The sequence below is a fragment of the Lepidochelys kempii genome, chromosome 1, assembly GCF_965140285.1.
Source record: "Lepidochelys kempii isolate rLepKem1 chromosome 1, rLepKem1.hap1, whole genome shotgun sequence".
Taxonomy (NCBI): Eukaryota; Metazoa; Chordata; order Testudines; family Cheloniidae; genus Lepidochelys; species Lepidochelys kempii.
Window position 1 is genome coordinate 3,459,519 of NC_136380.1, and position 16,308 is coordinate 3,475,826.

General features: G+C 48.8%; 1 protein-coding gene across 1 annotated transcript; it reads right to left on the reverse strand.

Moving 5' to 3' along the window:
• Window positions 1-7,938: 7,938 nt before the first annotated feature.
• Window positions 7,939-8,886, reverse strand: LOC140914564 (olfactory receptor 52R1). Its single transcript, XM_073352672.1, has one exon. The coding sequence runs from the start codon at window positions 8,884-8,886 to the stop codon at window positions 7,939-7,941; it is 948 nt and encodes a 315-aa protein (XP_073208773.1).
• Between the last annotated feature and the right edge of the window lie 7,422 nt (window positions 8,887-16,308).

Genomic DNA, 16,308 nt, shown 5'->3' on the forward strand with positions numbered 1-16,308 from the left:
CACAGTACTCCAGATGAGGCCTCACCAATGTCGAAGAGAGGGGAACGATCACATCCCTCGATCTGCTGGCTATGCCCCTACTTATACATCCCAAAATGCCATTGGCCTTCTTGGCAACAAGGGCACACTGCTGACTCATATCCAGCTTCTCGTCCACTGTCACCCCTAGGTCCTTTTCTGCAGAACTGCTGCCTAGCCATTCGGTCCCTAGTCGGTAGCGGTGCATTGGGTTCTTCCGTCCTAAGTGCAGGACCCTGCATTTATCCTTGTTGAACCTCATCAGATTTCTTTTGGTCCAACCCTCCAATTTATCTAGGTCCCTCTGTATCCTGTCCCTACCTGCCACCGTATCTACCTCTCCTCCTAGTTTAGTATCATCCGCAAATTTGCTGAGAGTGCAATCCTCCAGATCATTTATGAAGATATTGAACAAAACTGGCCCCAGGACCGACCCTTGGGGCACTCCACTTGATACCGGATGCCAACTAGACATGGAGCCATTGATCACTACCCGTTGAGCCCGCTGCTCCTCCTGCTGCTGACTCTCAATGGCATTACTCTGGAGACCCTGAGCAGCAGCAAAGCCCATATGATGGGCATATAACACCCCGTCCCCAGCCGCTTCAGCCAATGATGGGTTAACGGGAGCCTGAGTGAGCAGTTAGCCTGCCTGGCTGCTCTGGAAGAGGTGTCAGGCTCAGGTCAGTAACCACCCCGGTTGGGGAGGAGCTGGGTGGGTCCATGCTGGTCGTCTTCACAGTAGGTGGAACCCCTCTTCTAGGTGGAGAGGTGGAAGAAGGACCCACACATGTGGGACAGGAGAGGAACCAGCTGCAGGAGGGTCATAGGGAGGGACAGGACTTGAGAGCCATGGCACGTACTGATGGTCTGGCAGAGGACAAAGGGGAAGCAGAGGAGATGCTGAGAGCTGGTGGGATCTCTCCTTTGGAAGTCACTGGGTGAAGAGCCTGGTGCTGAAGTAAGACCCCAGGTGGAGCAGGAGACTTTCTGGTCTGTTATCTGGGTTTTAATCCTGGGGAAGGACATGAAGGACAATAATGTCCTGGGTGGGGTGGGGCTCCAGAGAGATCCAGCTGGAGAGCCAAGTACTGCATTACAGGGGATGGACAACACTGCCTCATGGGGATGCTCTGGTATGGGAGGAACACAGCCTGCTTCCCGGCTGCTCTGTGCTGCTGGGCACCACAGAGCAATGGGAGCGCATTGGGGAATGAATCTTTACTATTGTAGGGTGTAGGAGCTCCAGGCAGGCCCCTGGACCCCACTGTGCTAGGCGCTGTACAGACCCACAAACCCTGCCCCAAGGGGCTGAGTTTAACTGAGCTCAAATCATCTGAAAGCACATGCAATGAACTGTACAATGTTCTCCTTTCTCAGTCCCTTGGTCCCCAGCACGGTAGCCACACAAATTATTTACTAAGGGCTGGACTGTGGCCAACAATGATGCAGCGTGCAGTGGGGAGGTAGGGAATATGGACCCCCCACACACACACACACACATACAATCCATGGCCTGAAGCCCCTGGGAGCAGTTCTCCAGAAAGGGGGCGTGGAGACATTGGAAGCAGACTGACCCAAGGCTCATCCCCCTCACCATGCCAGTAAGTGGATCTGGCAGGCCAAGGGATCAGGGGTCTCTGGGACCTCGCTCAAAGTCTCTGGGTGCACCCAGAGAATTCCTCGCTAGCTAGACTGGGCTTGAAATACTCGAGGCCCTGGTCCCAGGGGCAAAAGGGGACTCGAGGGGCGAGGCAGCAGCCAACTCTGACCTCTGGGCCTAACACTTAGAATCACTTAAAATCCCCCTTTCTGTAGTTAATAGACTTATTTTTATGCTTTGCCTTTACCAGTCAGTTTGTCTAAAGTGCTTGCGGGATAGGAGGGAAGGGATAGCCTACAGAGGGACCTAGAGAAATTAGAGGATTGGGCCAAAAAAAATCTGATGAGGTTCAATAAGGACAAGTGCAGAGTCCTGCACTTAGGACGGAAGAACCCAATGCATCGCTACAGACTAGGGACCGAATGGCTCGGCAGCAGTTCTGCAGAAAAGGACCTAGGGGTTACAGTGGACGAGAAGGTGGATAAAAGTTAACAGTGTGCCCTTGTTGTCAAGAAGGCTAACAGCATTTTGGGTTGTATAAGTACGAGCATTGCCAGCAGATTGAGGGATGTGATCATTCATAGAATCATAGAATATCAGGTGTGAAGGTTCCTTCCCCACTCTGAACTCTAGATGTGGGGACCTGCATGAAAGACCCCCTAAGCTTATTTTTACCAGCTTAGGTTAAAAACTTGCCCAAGGTACAAACTTTGCCTTGTCCTTGAACCGTATGGTGCCACCACCAAGCTTTTTAAACAAAGAAAAGGGAAAGAGCCCACTTGGAGACGTCTTCCCCCAAAATATCCCCCCAAGCCCTACACCCCCTTTCCTGGGGAAGGCTTGATAAGAATCATCACCAATTGGTACAGGTGAACACAGACCCAAACCCTTGGATCTTAAGAACAAAGAAAAATCTATCAGATTCTTCAAAGAAGAATTTTAATTAAAGAAAAGGTAAAAGAATCACCTCTGTAAAATCAGGATGGTAAATACCTTATAAAATAATGAGATTCAAAACATAGAGAATCCCTCTAGGCAAAATGTTAGGTTACAAAAAGACAAAAAACAGCAATATACATTCCATCCAGCACAGCTTATTTTACCTTTAAACCATTAAACATTAAAGGAAATCTAACGCATTTCTAGCTAGATTACTTACTAACTTTACAGGAGTTGTAAGGCTGCATTCCTGATCTGTTCCCAGCAAAAGTATCACACAGACAGACAAACCCTTTGTTCACCCCCTTCCTCCAGATTTGAAAGTTTCTTGTCTCCTCATTGGTCATTTGGGGTCAGGTGCCAGCAAGGTCACCTTAGCTTCTTAACCCTTTACAGGTGAAAGGGTTTTGCTTCTGGCCAGGAGGGACTGTGTAGCACTGCACACAGAAAGGTGGTTACCCTTCCCTTTTTATTATGTCATCAGGGTTGGAAGAGATCTCAGGAGGTCATCTAGTCCAACCCTCTGCTCAAAGCAGGACCAATCCCCAACTAAATCATTCCATCCAGGGCTTTTTCAAGCCTGACCTTAAAAACCTCTAAGGAAGAAGATTCCACCACCTCCTTAGGGAACCCATTCCAGTGCTTCACCACCCTCCTAGTGAACTATTGTTTCCTAATATCCAACCTAAGCCTCCCCTACTGCAACTTGAGACCATTACTCCTTGTTCTCTCATCTGGTACCACTGAGAACATTCCCCTCTATTTGGCATTGGTGAGGCCTCATCTGGAGTACTGTGTCCAGTTTTGGGTCCCACACTACAAGAAGGATGTGGAGAAATTGGAAAGAGTCCAGCAGAGGGCAGCAAAAATGATTAGGGGTCTGGAACACATGATTTATGAGGAGAGGCTGAGGGAACTGGGATTGTTTAGTCTGCGGAAGAAAAGAATGAGGGGGGATTTGATAGCTGCTTTCAACTACCTGAAAGGGGGTTCCAAAGAGGATGGCTCGAGACTGTTCTCAATGGTAGCAGATGACAGAACGAGGAGTAATGGTCTCAAGTTGCCGTGGGGGAGGTCTAGGTTCCCCTCCATGCTGCATAGTTAACTAGGTGGTGAGAGAAGTTTTACTCTCTGCAGAGATACAGGTGTGATGAACACCTGGCTCTCTGAGTCCTGGGCCCCATTTCCATGAGTCTGAGAAGACAATGGCCACTCCAATTGTCCAGTCATTTGTTACCTAGCAACTAACAACCATGGATGCCCCTCCCCCCCGCAGGAGGCCAATCATGTTTGATCAGCTGGAGAACAAAGGACTGAGGAGGGGCCAGGTGGGGGTTGTTAAGTGTGTGCTGCTGGGAGCAGCAGACTCTCCTGAACTGGGACTGAAGAGGGGTCAGAGGGCTCTGGGCTGACCAAAATGGATCACGCTGTAGCTTTCTGTTCTCTCTGCTCCCGCCAAGGGCTTTCTACCCTGTGTTCCAGGCACCGAATAAACCCGACTGCTGTTCTCAGTGCTGGCTGAACGTCACTGCAGAGCCTGAAGTGGGGAGTGCATTGCTTCCTTCGGGTGTTCGAGTCTCTCTCAGGTGTCCAACCCAGGTGGACTGGCTGAGGGGAGCTCACGGTGGAAAGCGGGGGGCTGAAGACTCCGAGGTTCAGTCCCAGGAGGCAGTGAAGCCAGGTGGCTGACCATAGTGGGATAATGTGACCTTAAGGGGGCTGCCACACTGTTCCAGGGGCTGTTCCGGAGCTGTTCAAGAGCACCAGACCTGTGGATCCATGACAGCATGAAGCTGCTTTATTGATGTCCTCACTGAGTCATTGACTGATTGGCCCTCTCAGCCTTGGAGCAGGAAAGGCTCAAGCTGGGGGATTTTGCTTTCAGGTCCTCAGAGGCCAGTTCTCAGGGGGAACCCTGCATGCAGGCCTGGAACTCACCATCCCCCCATAGCCAGTCCTGCCTTTTCCCTAGCGGGCTCCAGACAGCTCCCAAAATCGCGTCCCCCCACTCCTGAGCTCCCAGGGGAGGGCATCTCACTCCCTTTGGGTTGCTGAGCAGACTCTGGGTCTGCCTTGTCTTCCCCTCCCTCCCAACTGAATGCACCTCTCTGAGCTACTCACACAGGGAGCCCCAGGGACCTAGGTAAGCTCCGTTGGGGTTACATTTGCTTTGCCCATGGATAGCACCTTCCACCCACAGTTCTGAAATGCTCTATGCACCTTCATGGTGCTACACTCCCGCTGTGATGCGGGAAAGCATGAGAATCTCCTTTTTCATGGCAGAGGAAACCGAGGCACACACAGGGAACTCGTGATTTTTGAGGGGTCTCCATTTGGGGGGCACTACTTGAGATACCTTCAATGGTGATCTTTTCAGAAACGGCTGAGCAGCCACCCTCTGATGAGGAGTCCTGGGGGCGTGTGTGTGTGTGTCAAGTTCTGCAGTCGAAGACAGAGACATCCCACATGATTAGTCACTTTTGAAAATCTTGGCTGGAATAACTTGCCCCCAGTCAGCCAAGGAGAGAGCCCAGCTCTATGCTGCTTTGGGTATTTTGACTTCACAGGGTGTAACGATGCGGCCTCTGGTGAGATACAACTGAGAGTATCAATTCAGGACAAATTGTTTAGAGCAGGGCAGTTACAGCCCAAGGCTGGGTGGCCTTTATTACTAAGGCAAACCAAACCAGCCAAACAGAGAGGACTTCCGTCTCACCACACTGGCAAACCATAAGTCATACAAGCAATTCCCTTATATACTCCAGTTTCCAAGTATCACCACCAGTGTCACTTCTTGTAGGGATGAATGGTTATGGAAACTGTCAAGGTTCCTTCCCCACTCTGAACTCTAGGGTACAGAGGTGGGGACCTGCATGACCCCCCCCAAGCTTATTTTTACCAGCTTAGGTTAACTTCCCCAAGGTACAAACTATTTTACCTTTTGCCCTTGGACTTTATTGCTGCCACCACCAAGCGTGTAACAAAGAGCCTGCCTGAAAACCTCTTTCCTCCCAAAATCCTCCCCAAACCCTGCACCCCCTTTCCTGGGGAAGGCTAGATAAAAATCCTCACCAATTTGCATAAGTGAACACTGACCCAAACCCTTGGATCTTAAGAACAATGAAAAAGCAATCAGATTCTTAAAAGAAGAATTTTAATTGAAGAAAAAGTAAAAGAATCACCTCTGTAAAAGCAGGATGGTAAATACTTTACAGGGTAATCAGATTCAAAACAGAGAGAAACCCTCTGGGCAAAAAGTCAAAAAGACACAAACACAGGAATATCCATTCCATTCAGCACAGCTTATTTTCTCAGCCATTTAAAGGAATCAGTATCTAACGCATCTCTAGCTAGATTACTTACTAAGTTCTAAGACTCCATTCCTGTTCTGTCCCCGACAAAAGCATCACACAGACAGAGAGAACCTTTTCTTCTTCCCCCCCTCTAGCTTTGAAAGTATCTTGTCTCCTCATTGGTCATTTTGGTCAGGTGCCAGTGAGGTTATCCTAGCTTCTTAATCCTTTACAGGTGAAAGGGTTTTTCCTCTGGCCAGAAGGGATTTAAAGGTGTTTACCCTTCCCTTTATATTTATGATAAAAACCAATACTCCAGGAAAAGAAAAAGGTTCTCCCGATCTCAAAGGACCAAGCCCCAGACCCAGGTCACTATACAAGTCAGATCTTACTGACAAATCACACTGTTGACAATCCTTTAGAATCTAAAATCCAAAGGTTTATTCATAAAACGAAAGAAATATAGATGAGGGCTAGAATTGGTTAAATGGAATCAATGACACACCGTAATGGCAAAGTTCTTGGTTCAGGCTTGTAGCAGTGATCAAATAAACAGCAGGTTCAAATCAAGTCTCTGGAGTACATCCACAGCTAGGTGGGTCATTCAGTCCTTAGTTCAGAGCTTCAGTTTGTAGCAAAGTCCCTCCAGAAGGAACACGCCGGACTGAAGACCATACAGAGATGATGATGCTGCCTTTTATTGTCCTTTTGCCATGTGGCCTGTGCTTTCTTTGTCCCAACCGCAAGCCACCCAGCACGTGGCATGGAAAAATCGTAGAGTTCTGTCCATAGGCAGGTCCCTGCATGCCTTGCTGAGTCCCAAGGTGTAGCTGCCTTTTTTCAATGGGTTGCCATTGATCATGACACAGAAATAAACTCACTGCATCTAACACAAAGCAGAGGAGCAATGCCAGTTCATGGCCAGAGCAATGTGCTGGGGGCCAGAACTCCTGGTTCCTACTCTCAGCTCTGGCACTGACTCATTGTGTTCTCTTGGGTAAATCACTTTACCCCTGCATGGCTCAGTCCATCCATGGCATGGGGATAATGCTGCCTAGCAGGCTAGCTAAAGAGCTTCTAGATGTAGTGATCAAAAGCATCATGCAGAGCGTACGTTAGACTGAGCTTCAGCCCCTGGGCAATGGGTGCCCTGTCGTTCCAGATAGGGTGCCGTGTGCATGTGTAAATACCCGGCTAATGGCAGGTGTGCCATTTATCCTCCTCCCTGTGAGCTCCCGCGGCCACCCCGGCCTCCGGCCAGCATCCCGCCTTCCCAGCTGACACAGGGGACTATCCTTCTGCCTCTCTCAGCTGTTCTCCTTATAGCTTCACACCTGATCCCTTGTCCTGCCCCCGAGGCCTGGCTCAGGGCGAAGGGCTCCCAGTCCTTACCCTGCCAGCTAGAGGCCCCCAGCCAGGAGGAACAAGGGGGAGCTGAAAGCTAAAGAGATAAGCCACACAATGGTCTCTTCCCTCGGGACTTTGGAGCTGAGCTTTAGGGCCCTCAAGCTGCATGATGCACAGTCTCGCCCGCCTGCTTCAGTTGCTTTTATGCGTCTTCCTGTCTTCCCTCTCCACTCCTGATTGTCCTGTCAGCCCCAGTACTGCATCCACTGCAGGCTACTTGTCAGGCAGAAGCAGCTCCCATCCCAGACCTGGAGCAGAGGGGGACCTGCTGAAGGTGGGCCATGGTACAGAGGTGGAGATGATGCAGTGAGTGGCTGGGGCTGGGGAGAAGAGCACTGAGCATCAAGGGTAGGTCTTTGGAGGAAGAGGCAGAACAGTGGCAGGGCCTTGGTGGAAGAAGTGGAAAAGGGGCAGGGCCTTGAGGGAATAGGCGGGGCAGGGCGCAGAGCCTCAGGGGTCCAGTTAAAAGCAATTAGAAATATGGGAACCCTACGAGTTAATGAGTGGTACACAGACCGATTCCCCAGTCTCTCATGCTCACACAGCACACTAAGGCCAGGAAAAGATTCAATGTTATTCTGACTGTCCAGTCAGTGATTCAGGGAAGAGGGCCCAGCACCATATCACCAGCCAGCTCTGCATGCAGATGGTCTGAGAGCCAGAGTACCAGGGAAAAATTTAGATGTCTTTATGAATAAAGAGCTGGAGCAGCCTGTCCCGGATCTGTTTGGTCCTCACCCCGTAGATGATGGGGTTTAGCACGGGGGGCACCAGGAGATTCAAGTTGCCAATGAGAACACGGAAATGCAGGGCCACATTCTGGCCAGACCGGTACGCGAGGGAGGAAAAGACAGCTGGGATGTAAAAGACTAAGATGGAACAGAGATGGGAACTGCAGGTCCCCAAAGTCTTGAGCCGGGCATCCTTTGTGGGGAGGCTGAAGATGGCCCTGAGGATCTGGGTATAGGACAATGTAACTAAAAACATATCCAGACCCTTCACACAGAATAGCACAAAGAGGCCGTAGTAACTACTGATGCGGATATCAGCGCAAGCCAACTTCACCACGGCTATATGTGTGCAGTAGGTATCGGGGATGATGTTGGTTTCGCAATATGGCCACTGCCTCGCCAGCAAGGCACAGGGCAGTATGATCATGCCACCACGCAGCACCACAGCCAGGCCAATCTTGGCCACCACGGGGTTTGTCAAGATGGTGGAATGTCTCAGGGGATCACAGATGGCCACGTAGCGATCAAAAGCCATGGCCACGAGAATCCCAGACTCCGTCACTGAGAAGCCGTGAATGAAGTACATCTGGGTGAGGCAGGCACTGAAATTGATCTCCCTGGAATTGAACCAGAAGATGGTCAGCATTTTGGGCAGCATGGATGTAGACAGGACCAGGTTGCTGACTGCCAGCATGCAGAGGAAATGGTACATGGGGGCACGGAGGCTCAGTTCCCTCTTCACAACAAATAGAATGGTGAAGTTCCCCAAGGTGGCTATGGCATACATGGCACAGAAGGGGATGGAGAGCCAGGCATGAGCCCATTCCAGGCCAGGAATGCCCAGAAGGATGAAGGTGGAGGGGTTGGTGAAGTCGGTTGTGTTGGAATCTGACATGGAGTAGGAGAAAGTATCCAAATCTGATGCAGAACGGTGTCTCCTGCATGTACTGTACGTTCCTCTGACTTCCTGTATGTGCCCAGACTCTAGGGTGATGGTCGCAGTACAAATGCCTGGATGGAGAGACAATGTTAATATGAGACATTACATGCGCTACTGGGGGCTGTTATGAAGGGCAAAGTAGATTGGTTACTCCTCACACATTGAAAAAATGACATTTTCAGTATTCAGATAAATGAATTAAGAACAAGTGACCCTACTAATGCCAATTCCATATTTTATGGTGCTCCATGCGAAAATAATTCCCCTATGACATGGTCTGGGAAACCTTAATAGGCACCAGCAAGAAACACAAGTGTGGATACTGGTTATCCATCATTATTCCTTAAAGCAATGACACCCAGACTAGAAAGTCCATGCTGTAGGGAGTTCCCCATTCACTTGGCTGCTCAAAATCTAAGATTGAAAAAGAAACAAAGCTTTGAGGAAACATGTACCAGAGGGAAACATCCCAACTAGAACTCACCTCATGGAAAAGACCTGAGGGTCATTGATAGCAACTCCTTGGAAACAGTTGCTCATTCACAGCAGTGGCCAAAACAAAGACAAGGTTCGGATGCCTAAGGAACGGGATGGAGAATAACCTGCTCTGGACACACGCTCAGTTGTGGACACTCAGTCTCTATAAAGTGTATAGCAGATAGAAAGGGGATTTCTGAGACAGGCTATGAGAATGGGGGAGGCTGCCTTATGCCGACAGACTGAAAAGTCTGGGACTGTTGAGTTTAGAGAAGAGACAAAGAAGGGGGCATATGATTGAGGAGAGGAAAATAAAGAACAAACTGATTACATTCAAATGGACAAACCCAGCACACTTCCCAACCAGTATTATCTATAGACAATGTTTCAAAGGGGCTAATTCCCCAAAGGAGAGGCAAAATATCAATAAAAATGATTGGGAGGGAAAAAATCAAGAAAAAAATTAGAATGAAAATTTGGAGTTCTTGAAGAAGAGTTTATCAGATTGGCAAAAATCCACCATTCCACTGTCAAGAAAGTAGAGTACTTTGGACAAAACCCCAGTTTACTGACCAAGTGAAGACAGCAATTAGGAGGGACGGGATTGGAAGCAATCTATAACAAATGGGGAAGAGGGAAAATAGAGAGCAAATAATACAAATTGGAATGTATGAAAATTGATAAGGGATGCTAAAAACATCATGGAAAAATCCATGCATGGCAGGTTTAAGGATCACAAAAAGGAGGTTATTAAAGTGTATTAAGAACAAAAGAAATCCTAGAAAAGGTTTAGGCTAATTTTTTGAGGGACAAATGAAGTTTGTTAATTTTGCAGAAAAGGTAGATATCTTCAAGATATAGTTGTGTTCTGCATTTGGAAAGAAGCAGAATGAGAAACATATATCACCTAAGATGAGTACCGTACCCTGCACCTTTTTTCATACAGGCATACTACACCTATTCCAATTAGTGTTCCAGACTTCCCAGTGTAGTGGGCCTGAGAAGACTGGGTGCAGGTTGTCTAGTACACTGGGGGGGAGGGGGGCTTACTACATTACTTATACATTACTTATAGGTTATAATTAGTGGCTGTTCTCTAGAGGGTTGTGCCCCCCTTGATCGTTTCCATATGCAATGTAACACACATATAGTTAACAATACACCAGCTGCTATGATACTCCACAGCAACACCGAGAGTCCTGACCACTGCAGTACGGTCCAACATCCTGGCCACCACCAAAAACGCTGCTTCTCCTCCTTTGATAGGGTTAAAATTTTGTCAGCACCATCCTGTAGTGAGTATTGTAAGTGTGTCCAACTGTTGGCACTTGCAGCAAGTTGCTCTTGTAATCTTTGTGTACTTTTGTCCATATTGTGTGTCCATTGAATATCCACAGTGAAATTTGGTATTGTCCAAACCAATTCAACTACTTGGTACGGTATGGGGTAGTAGGTGCTGGTTCGATTGTTTACAATGATTAAGTCCACTGATCCATTGGTGCACCATAGTCCAAGTGGCAGTGTATAGAAGTTTATAATTTGGTCATACACTGGAAAGATTTTGTCTCCTAGTGTTATATTGCAGGATTGCATACATTCCCAACAGAATACACCGTACCCCATATACATTACCCCTAAATGCCCCCCCCTTTGCAATAGGCCATTGATCCTGCTCCTCCATAGTCATAGGAGAGGGGCACATCCATATTCCTCCTCTGGATATACAACTGCTTAATGTGATGACAGTCCAATTTACCCCATTCCATCCCCCCACCTATTCCCTAGTGGCTCCCAACGTGCTCCCCCTTCCCTACTTACTCCCATAGAGTTCAAGGGAACCACCTTATTTGCATTTCCTTCCCATGGTATCATAGTAACAATTACACAAGAACTGTCCCCACAGGTCGGAGATGTTATTTTCCAGGTAGATGGGTATGTTTTTGCAATTGTGGATAAATATGGGCTAGCCTCCCAATTTAATACTGAAGGCCATTGTTCTGACCAAGCATCTCTCATAATATTCATTAACATTATTAACTGAGCATTTTGAATACCTACGCACACTTCTCCCCATGTTAGTCTTCTGAAGCCATCCCCTACCCAGGTCACCAGGTCCCCTGCCCAGTGAGTTAGCTGCAAGTTTACCTCGACTGTGTCCTCCACCCTTTGGCAACTGCTGATAGTTGCTGTGCCATTAACTGATTAATTTGTTGTTGAAATTTCACATTTTGGCTTACTAATTGTTTGGTTACCCCCTCGTCCCCCAGATTCCATGTGCCCAGCACAGTGTTCCCCACTTCCCACGATCCCCTTTTCCGACGACGATTCCAGGTGTGTCCCCTCACCCACCCATTGAATTGTTGTTTCAGTCCTTTTATGTACATACTACCATTAGGATGGATTCGGTCCACCCACCATGCCTTGGGGCGTCCCATCCCTGGAATAGAGTGAAAGGACATGTCAAAAAGTGCTGGCTGCACCTGCTCCCACAATGGCTCCCAGACATTTGCTCGTCGGGGAATATTCTCGGCTCCGGGCTGTGGCCACTTTAAATTTGGATTCTTCCAACTTGGCATCCATATCACCTGTAGGGTTACAGTCTGTAAAATGGTTAACTCATCGTACACCCAGCGTCCCAAAGGGGATTTTACACCCAAATGTGGGGCCCTATTTTCCCCAGAGGGTTCATTTGCTCCAGGAGACCAGAGGGTTATATTCTTTGGACCCTCCGTAACAAACCACATAGCTGGGTAACTGTGTTTTCCACTATCGTTAATCATGGTAGCACCCAGGGAGTACCATGCGATATTTCCTGATACATTTGATATTCTCCACCTGGTTGGGATTCCCCCATCTAATCCATAAACCATATACCGACACTGCCAAATTCCTGTTGGAGTATTAGTGGTACATCTTTCTATGGGGAGATTCTCATCGTCTTCATTAGCTTTATTACCACAGGTTGCATGTGTAGCCGTCCATGTGTTTCCTCCTTTTGACACTTCACATCGTGGGATCTGAATAGAATTTGTAAATGTGACAATTGTGACTAGCACTAGTAATTGTTCCATCCAGGGCCAGGGAATTTTCATCCTTTTCTCCTTTTTGAATTAACCTGTAATACATACATAACAAAATTTACATGTCCCCTTTCCCAATCCCCTGTTTGTACCTTTTTAATTGGTGCAGTGAACCCTCTCCCGTCCTCCATTCTCTGTACCCAGTAATAGCATACTGGGCCCTAATTGGTCAAGGACAAGATAGGGACCCTTCCATTTAGGAGCTGGGAATGGATGGTGTTGACCTGGAATCTTGTACATCACTAGATCTCCCACCATGGGTAGATTACGCTCCACAGGCAGGTCGTACCATGCTTTGACTCTTGCTGCTCCTTGCTCGTCTCGCCAGGCCACCGCCTGCTGTACTTGTTTTACATGGTCGATTAGAGTTAAAATCCATTCTTGTGTTAAGCCGTGAGTTGTGACTTCCCCAGGTACTGGGGTAAGTAGATTTTCCCACCGTTCCATAGGCCTTCCCATGAGAGCTTCATATGGAGAAAATCCTGTGCCCTTTGATTCTCAGGCCCTTATTCTCATTAAGACAAAGGGCAGAAACTGTGACCAGTTTTTTCCTCCCATTTCCACTCCCTTTCTTAGCTCACTTTTAATGTTGCGGTTCATGCGTTCCCCCTGCCCCGCAGCCTGGGGGTGATCAGCAATATGGAACAACTGTGTGATTCCAGTGAGGGCCGATAGCTCCCCTAACAGATCTGACCGAAAAGCAGCTCCTTGGTCTGAGTCAATCACCTTTGGGACCCCCCAGCGAGTGAATACCTCATTTACCAGTATTGCAGCAGTTACCCGGGCAGTTTGATACTTTGTGGGGAAAGCTTCCACCCATCTGCTGAAAGCATCCACCACCACCAACATGAATCGGTTTTTCCTGTGATCTGGTGGTAGGGGTCCTGTGTAATCAATCTGTATCCTTTCCCATGGTCCCCTTGGGGCTTGTCTCATTAATTCTCCCCTTAGCACCTTGTGAGGTGGGCTGTGCCTGGCACAGTCCAAACAACGTTCCAGATGTGATTTTAAATCAGCTGCCATTCCTGGCCACCAGCACAACCTTTTTAAAGTTCCCAGGGCCTCCTCAAACCCGGGGTGCCCCCCTGCCAAGCTCCCATGCACCCAGCTTAAGAAAGCCGTCCGACTTCCCTGAGGGCACAACATGACCGGTCCCTCAGTTGTTAAGACGCACCAAATCCCTTCCATTAGTTCCACCTTTGGCACATGCCTGGCCCCAAGTTTCATGATGCCTTCCAGTCCTGGGTCAGATTCCTGCAACTCTCGAATTCGCCCTCCCCGATCTGTATCCACCCCGCTTCTTGTTAACACTGTGACAGGCACACTCTCTTCTGGCTCCCAGGGCCATGGGGGTGCCTCTGTTGCAGCCCGCTTGGCCTCTACATCGGCCAGATTATTCCCTTTGCTTAGGGGTCCTGTTTTCTTGTTTTTCCTTCACCTTTCCTTCACCTTTCCTTCACTGTTTTTCCTTCACCTTTACCACACTGATCCGTGTAAAACAGTGACTCAGCTCCTCCACTCGCTTCCACCAGGTAGCATGCTTGATTGTGGAGCCGTCTGTCGCCCTGAAATGATTATCCGCCCACCATCTCAGCATTAATGTGGCCCCACGAAATACATCATCTGAATCTACCACCACCCAACATTCGGGCTCAAATTTGGGATCCACTTCATTTAAAGCTGTTAGCAAGGCTGCCAGTTCTGCCTCCTGAGCTGACTTTGCTTCTAGTGAGAAACCAACGGTGCTGACTGTCTCATTGCCTCTGATTCCCACAACAGCTAAGCCTGCAGTTTTCCGTCCCCCTTGATACCTACAACTTCCATCCAAAAACCATACCAGTGTCCCCTCCTTTACCTGATTGGGGTTAGCCACCCGAAACACCTGATGTTGGGTGTTACCTGGGCTGACTTCACATTGGTGCGGGGTGCCAGCCAGATGTAATCCAGCTACCCAGACTATGGGTTCCTTTAACACCTCTGCTTTAATGTTTTCTGCCTGTAGAGCCAGCAACCATTGGGCAGTACGCTGCCCACTCACTGGTCCCTGTAAGACAGTGTGCATATGTAACAGCCGCAGGGGTCATGATGAGATCAGATTATTACTTTCTGCATTCCCGGGAGGTACTTGAATTTCCCTGCCCCCCAGTAGGTGCACAAGACCTTTTCACACCATCCCTACTTCAGTTCCACAGCACTCAAAAGTCGAGAGGCAAAGGCCACAGGTCAGTCTTTTGCTCCCTACTCCTGTGTTAATGCACAACCTGGTAGTGTCCGATACCAAAGGGTACAGATGAAAGAATTTCTCCCCATCTGGGGAGGCCAGCACTGGAGCACTGGCCAGGTTTTCCTTTAGCACTCTCACTGCCTCAGAAAGAAGAGGAGTACTTGTGGCACCTTAGAGACTAACCAATTTATTTGACAATGAGCTTTCGTGAGCTGCAGCTCACTTCATCGGATGCATAAAGTGGAAAGTACAGTGAGGAGATTTTATATACACACTTTCCACTTTATGCATCCAATGAAGTGAGCTGTAGCTCACGAAAGCTCATGCTCAAATAAATTGGTTAGTCTCTAAGGTGCCACAAGACCTCCTTTTCTTTTTTCAAATACAGACTAACACGGCTGCTACTCTGATCACTGCCTCAGGACACTCTTCTGACCATTCCCAAGTTGAGGCTCGGGTTAGGTCAAATAGAGGCTGGGCTATTTCTGCATAATTGCCCACAAAATCCCTGCAAAATCCAGTTAGACCCAGAAAACTTTGCAAGCTTTTAACATCCGTAGGCAGTGGCAGGGACTGGATCAGTGGCACCCGTCCCTTATCAATTTCCCTTCCCATCTGAGACACTTCCACTCCTAAGTAGGTCATTCTTGTCTGTCCCAGCTGAGCCTTTTTCCCATTGATCTTCAATCCTGCTCTTGCCAAAGCTTGCAGGACCTGCTCAGTTAGTTTCCTCTCTTCCTCCTCTGTCCCTGACATTAGCAACAGGTCGTCTACATATTGTATGCACCTTGCTGAATCCACCCCCTCCAGAGCCTGTCTCATGTATCTGCGAAAAATTGCAGGGGATTCCCGATATCCCTGGGGTAGGACTGTCCAGGAGAATTGTCTGCCCTCCCATGTGAATGCTGACACAAGGTAGCTAGTGGCAGAGACCAAAACCCATTCGGTATGTCCAAAACAGTGAAAATTCGGAATTGGGGTCCAATACGGGCCAACATTTCAGGGTACGCTGCCACCACTGAGGCTGGCGAATTGGCCAGAGCATTTAGTGCCCTGTAATCCACAGTGAGGCGCCAGGTACCATTTGGCTTCCTCACGGGCCACACAGCAGCATTACAAGGGGATGCAACTGCCCGAATCAGCCCCATCCTGTTCCAATTCCCCAGTCGTTGCCCCCACCTCTGCCAATGCCTCCCGAGGAATAGGGTACTGTTTCTGTGGGGGAGGGTCCCCTCCCTCCATCAGTACCTCCATGCTGCCCCTCCCACAATCCAGGTTATCCTTCGCCCACACAGGGATGTGTTCCCACCCAGCCGGGGGTGGTGGGAGGGCATGTGCCGCCTTAATGGTCATAGTGGCTATCCCCATGGGAATGGTATAGCCCTGACCGTCCTGCGTTTGCCCCAGGAAACACACCCAATTGGCTAAATCCAGTACGAGTCCCAGTTTGTGTAAATCTCCTGCCCCCAACAAATTAAGCATATCATTACAACCCCACATAATCTCCCCTTTCCCCCAGATTCCTTTGATTTGTCCCCGCCTCAGGGTTAACTGTGTCTCCCCTCCCGTTGCCCCTACAATTGTCACAGTCCCTTC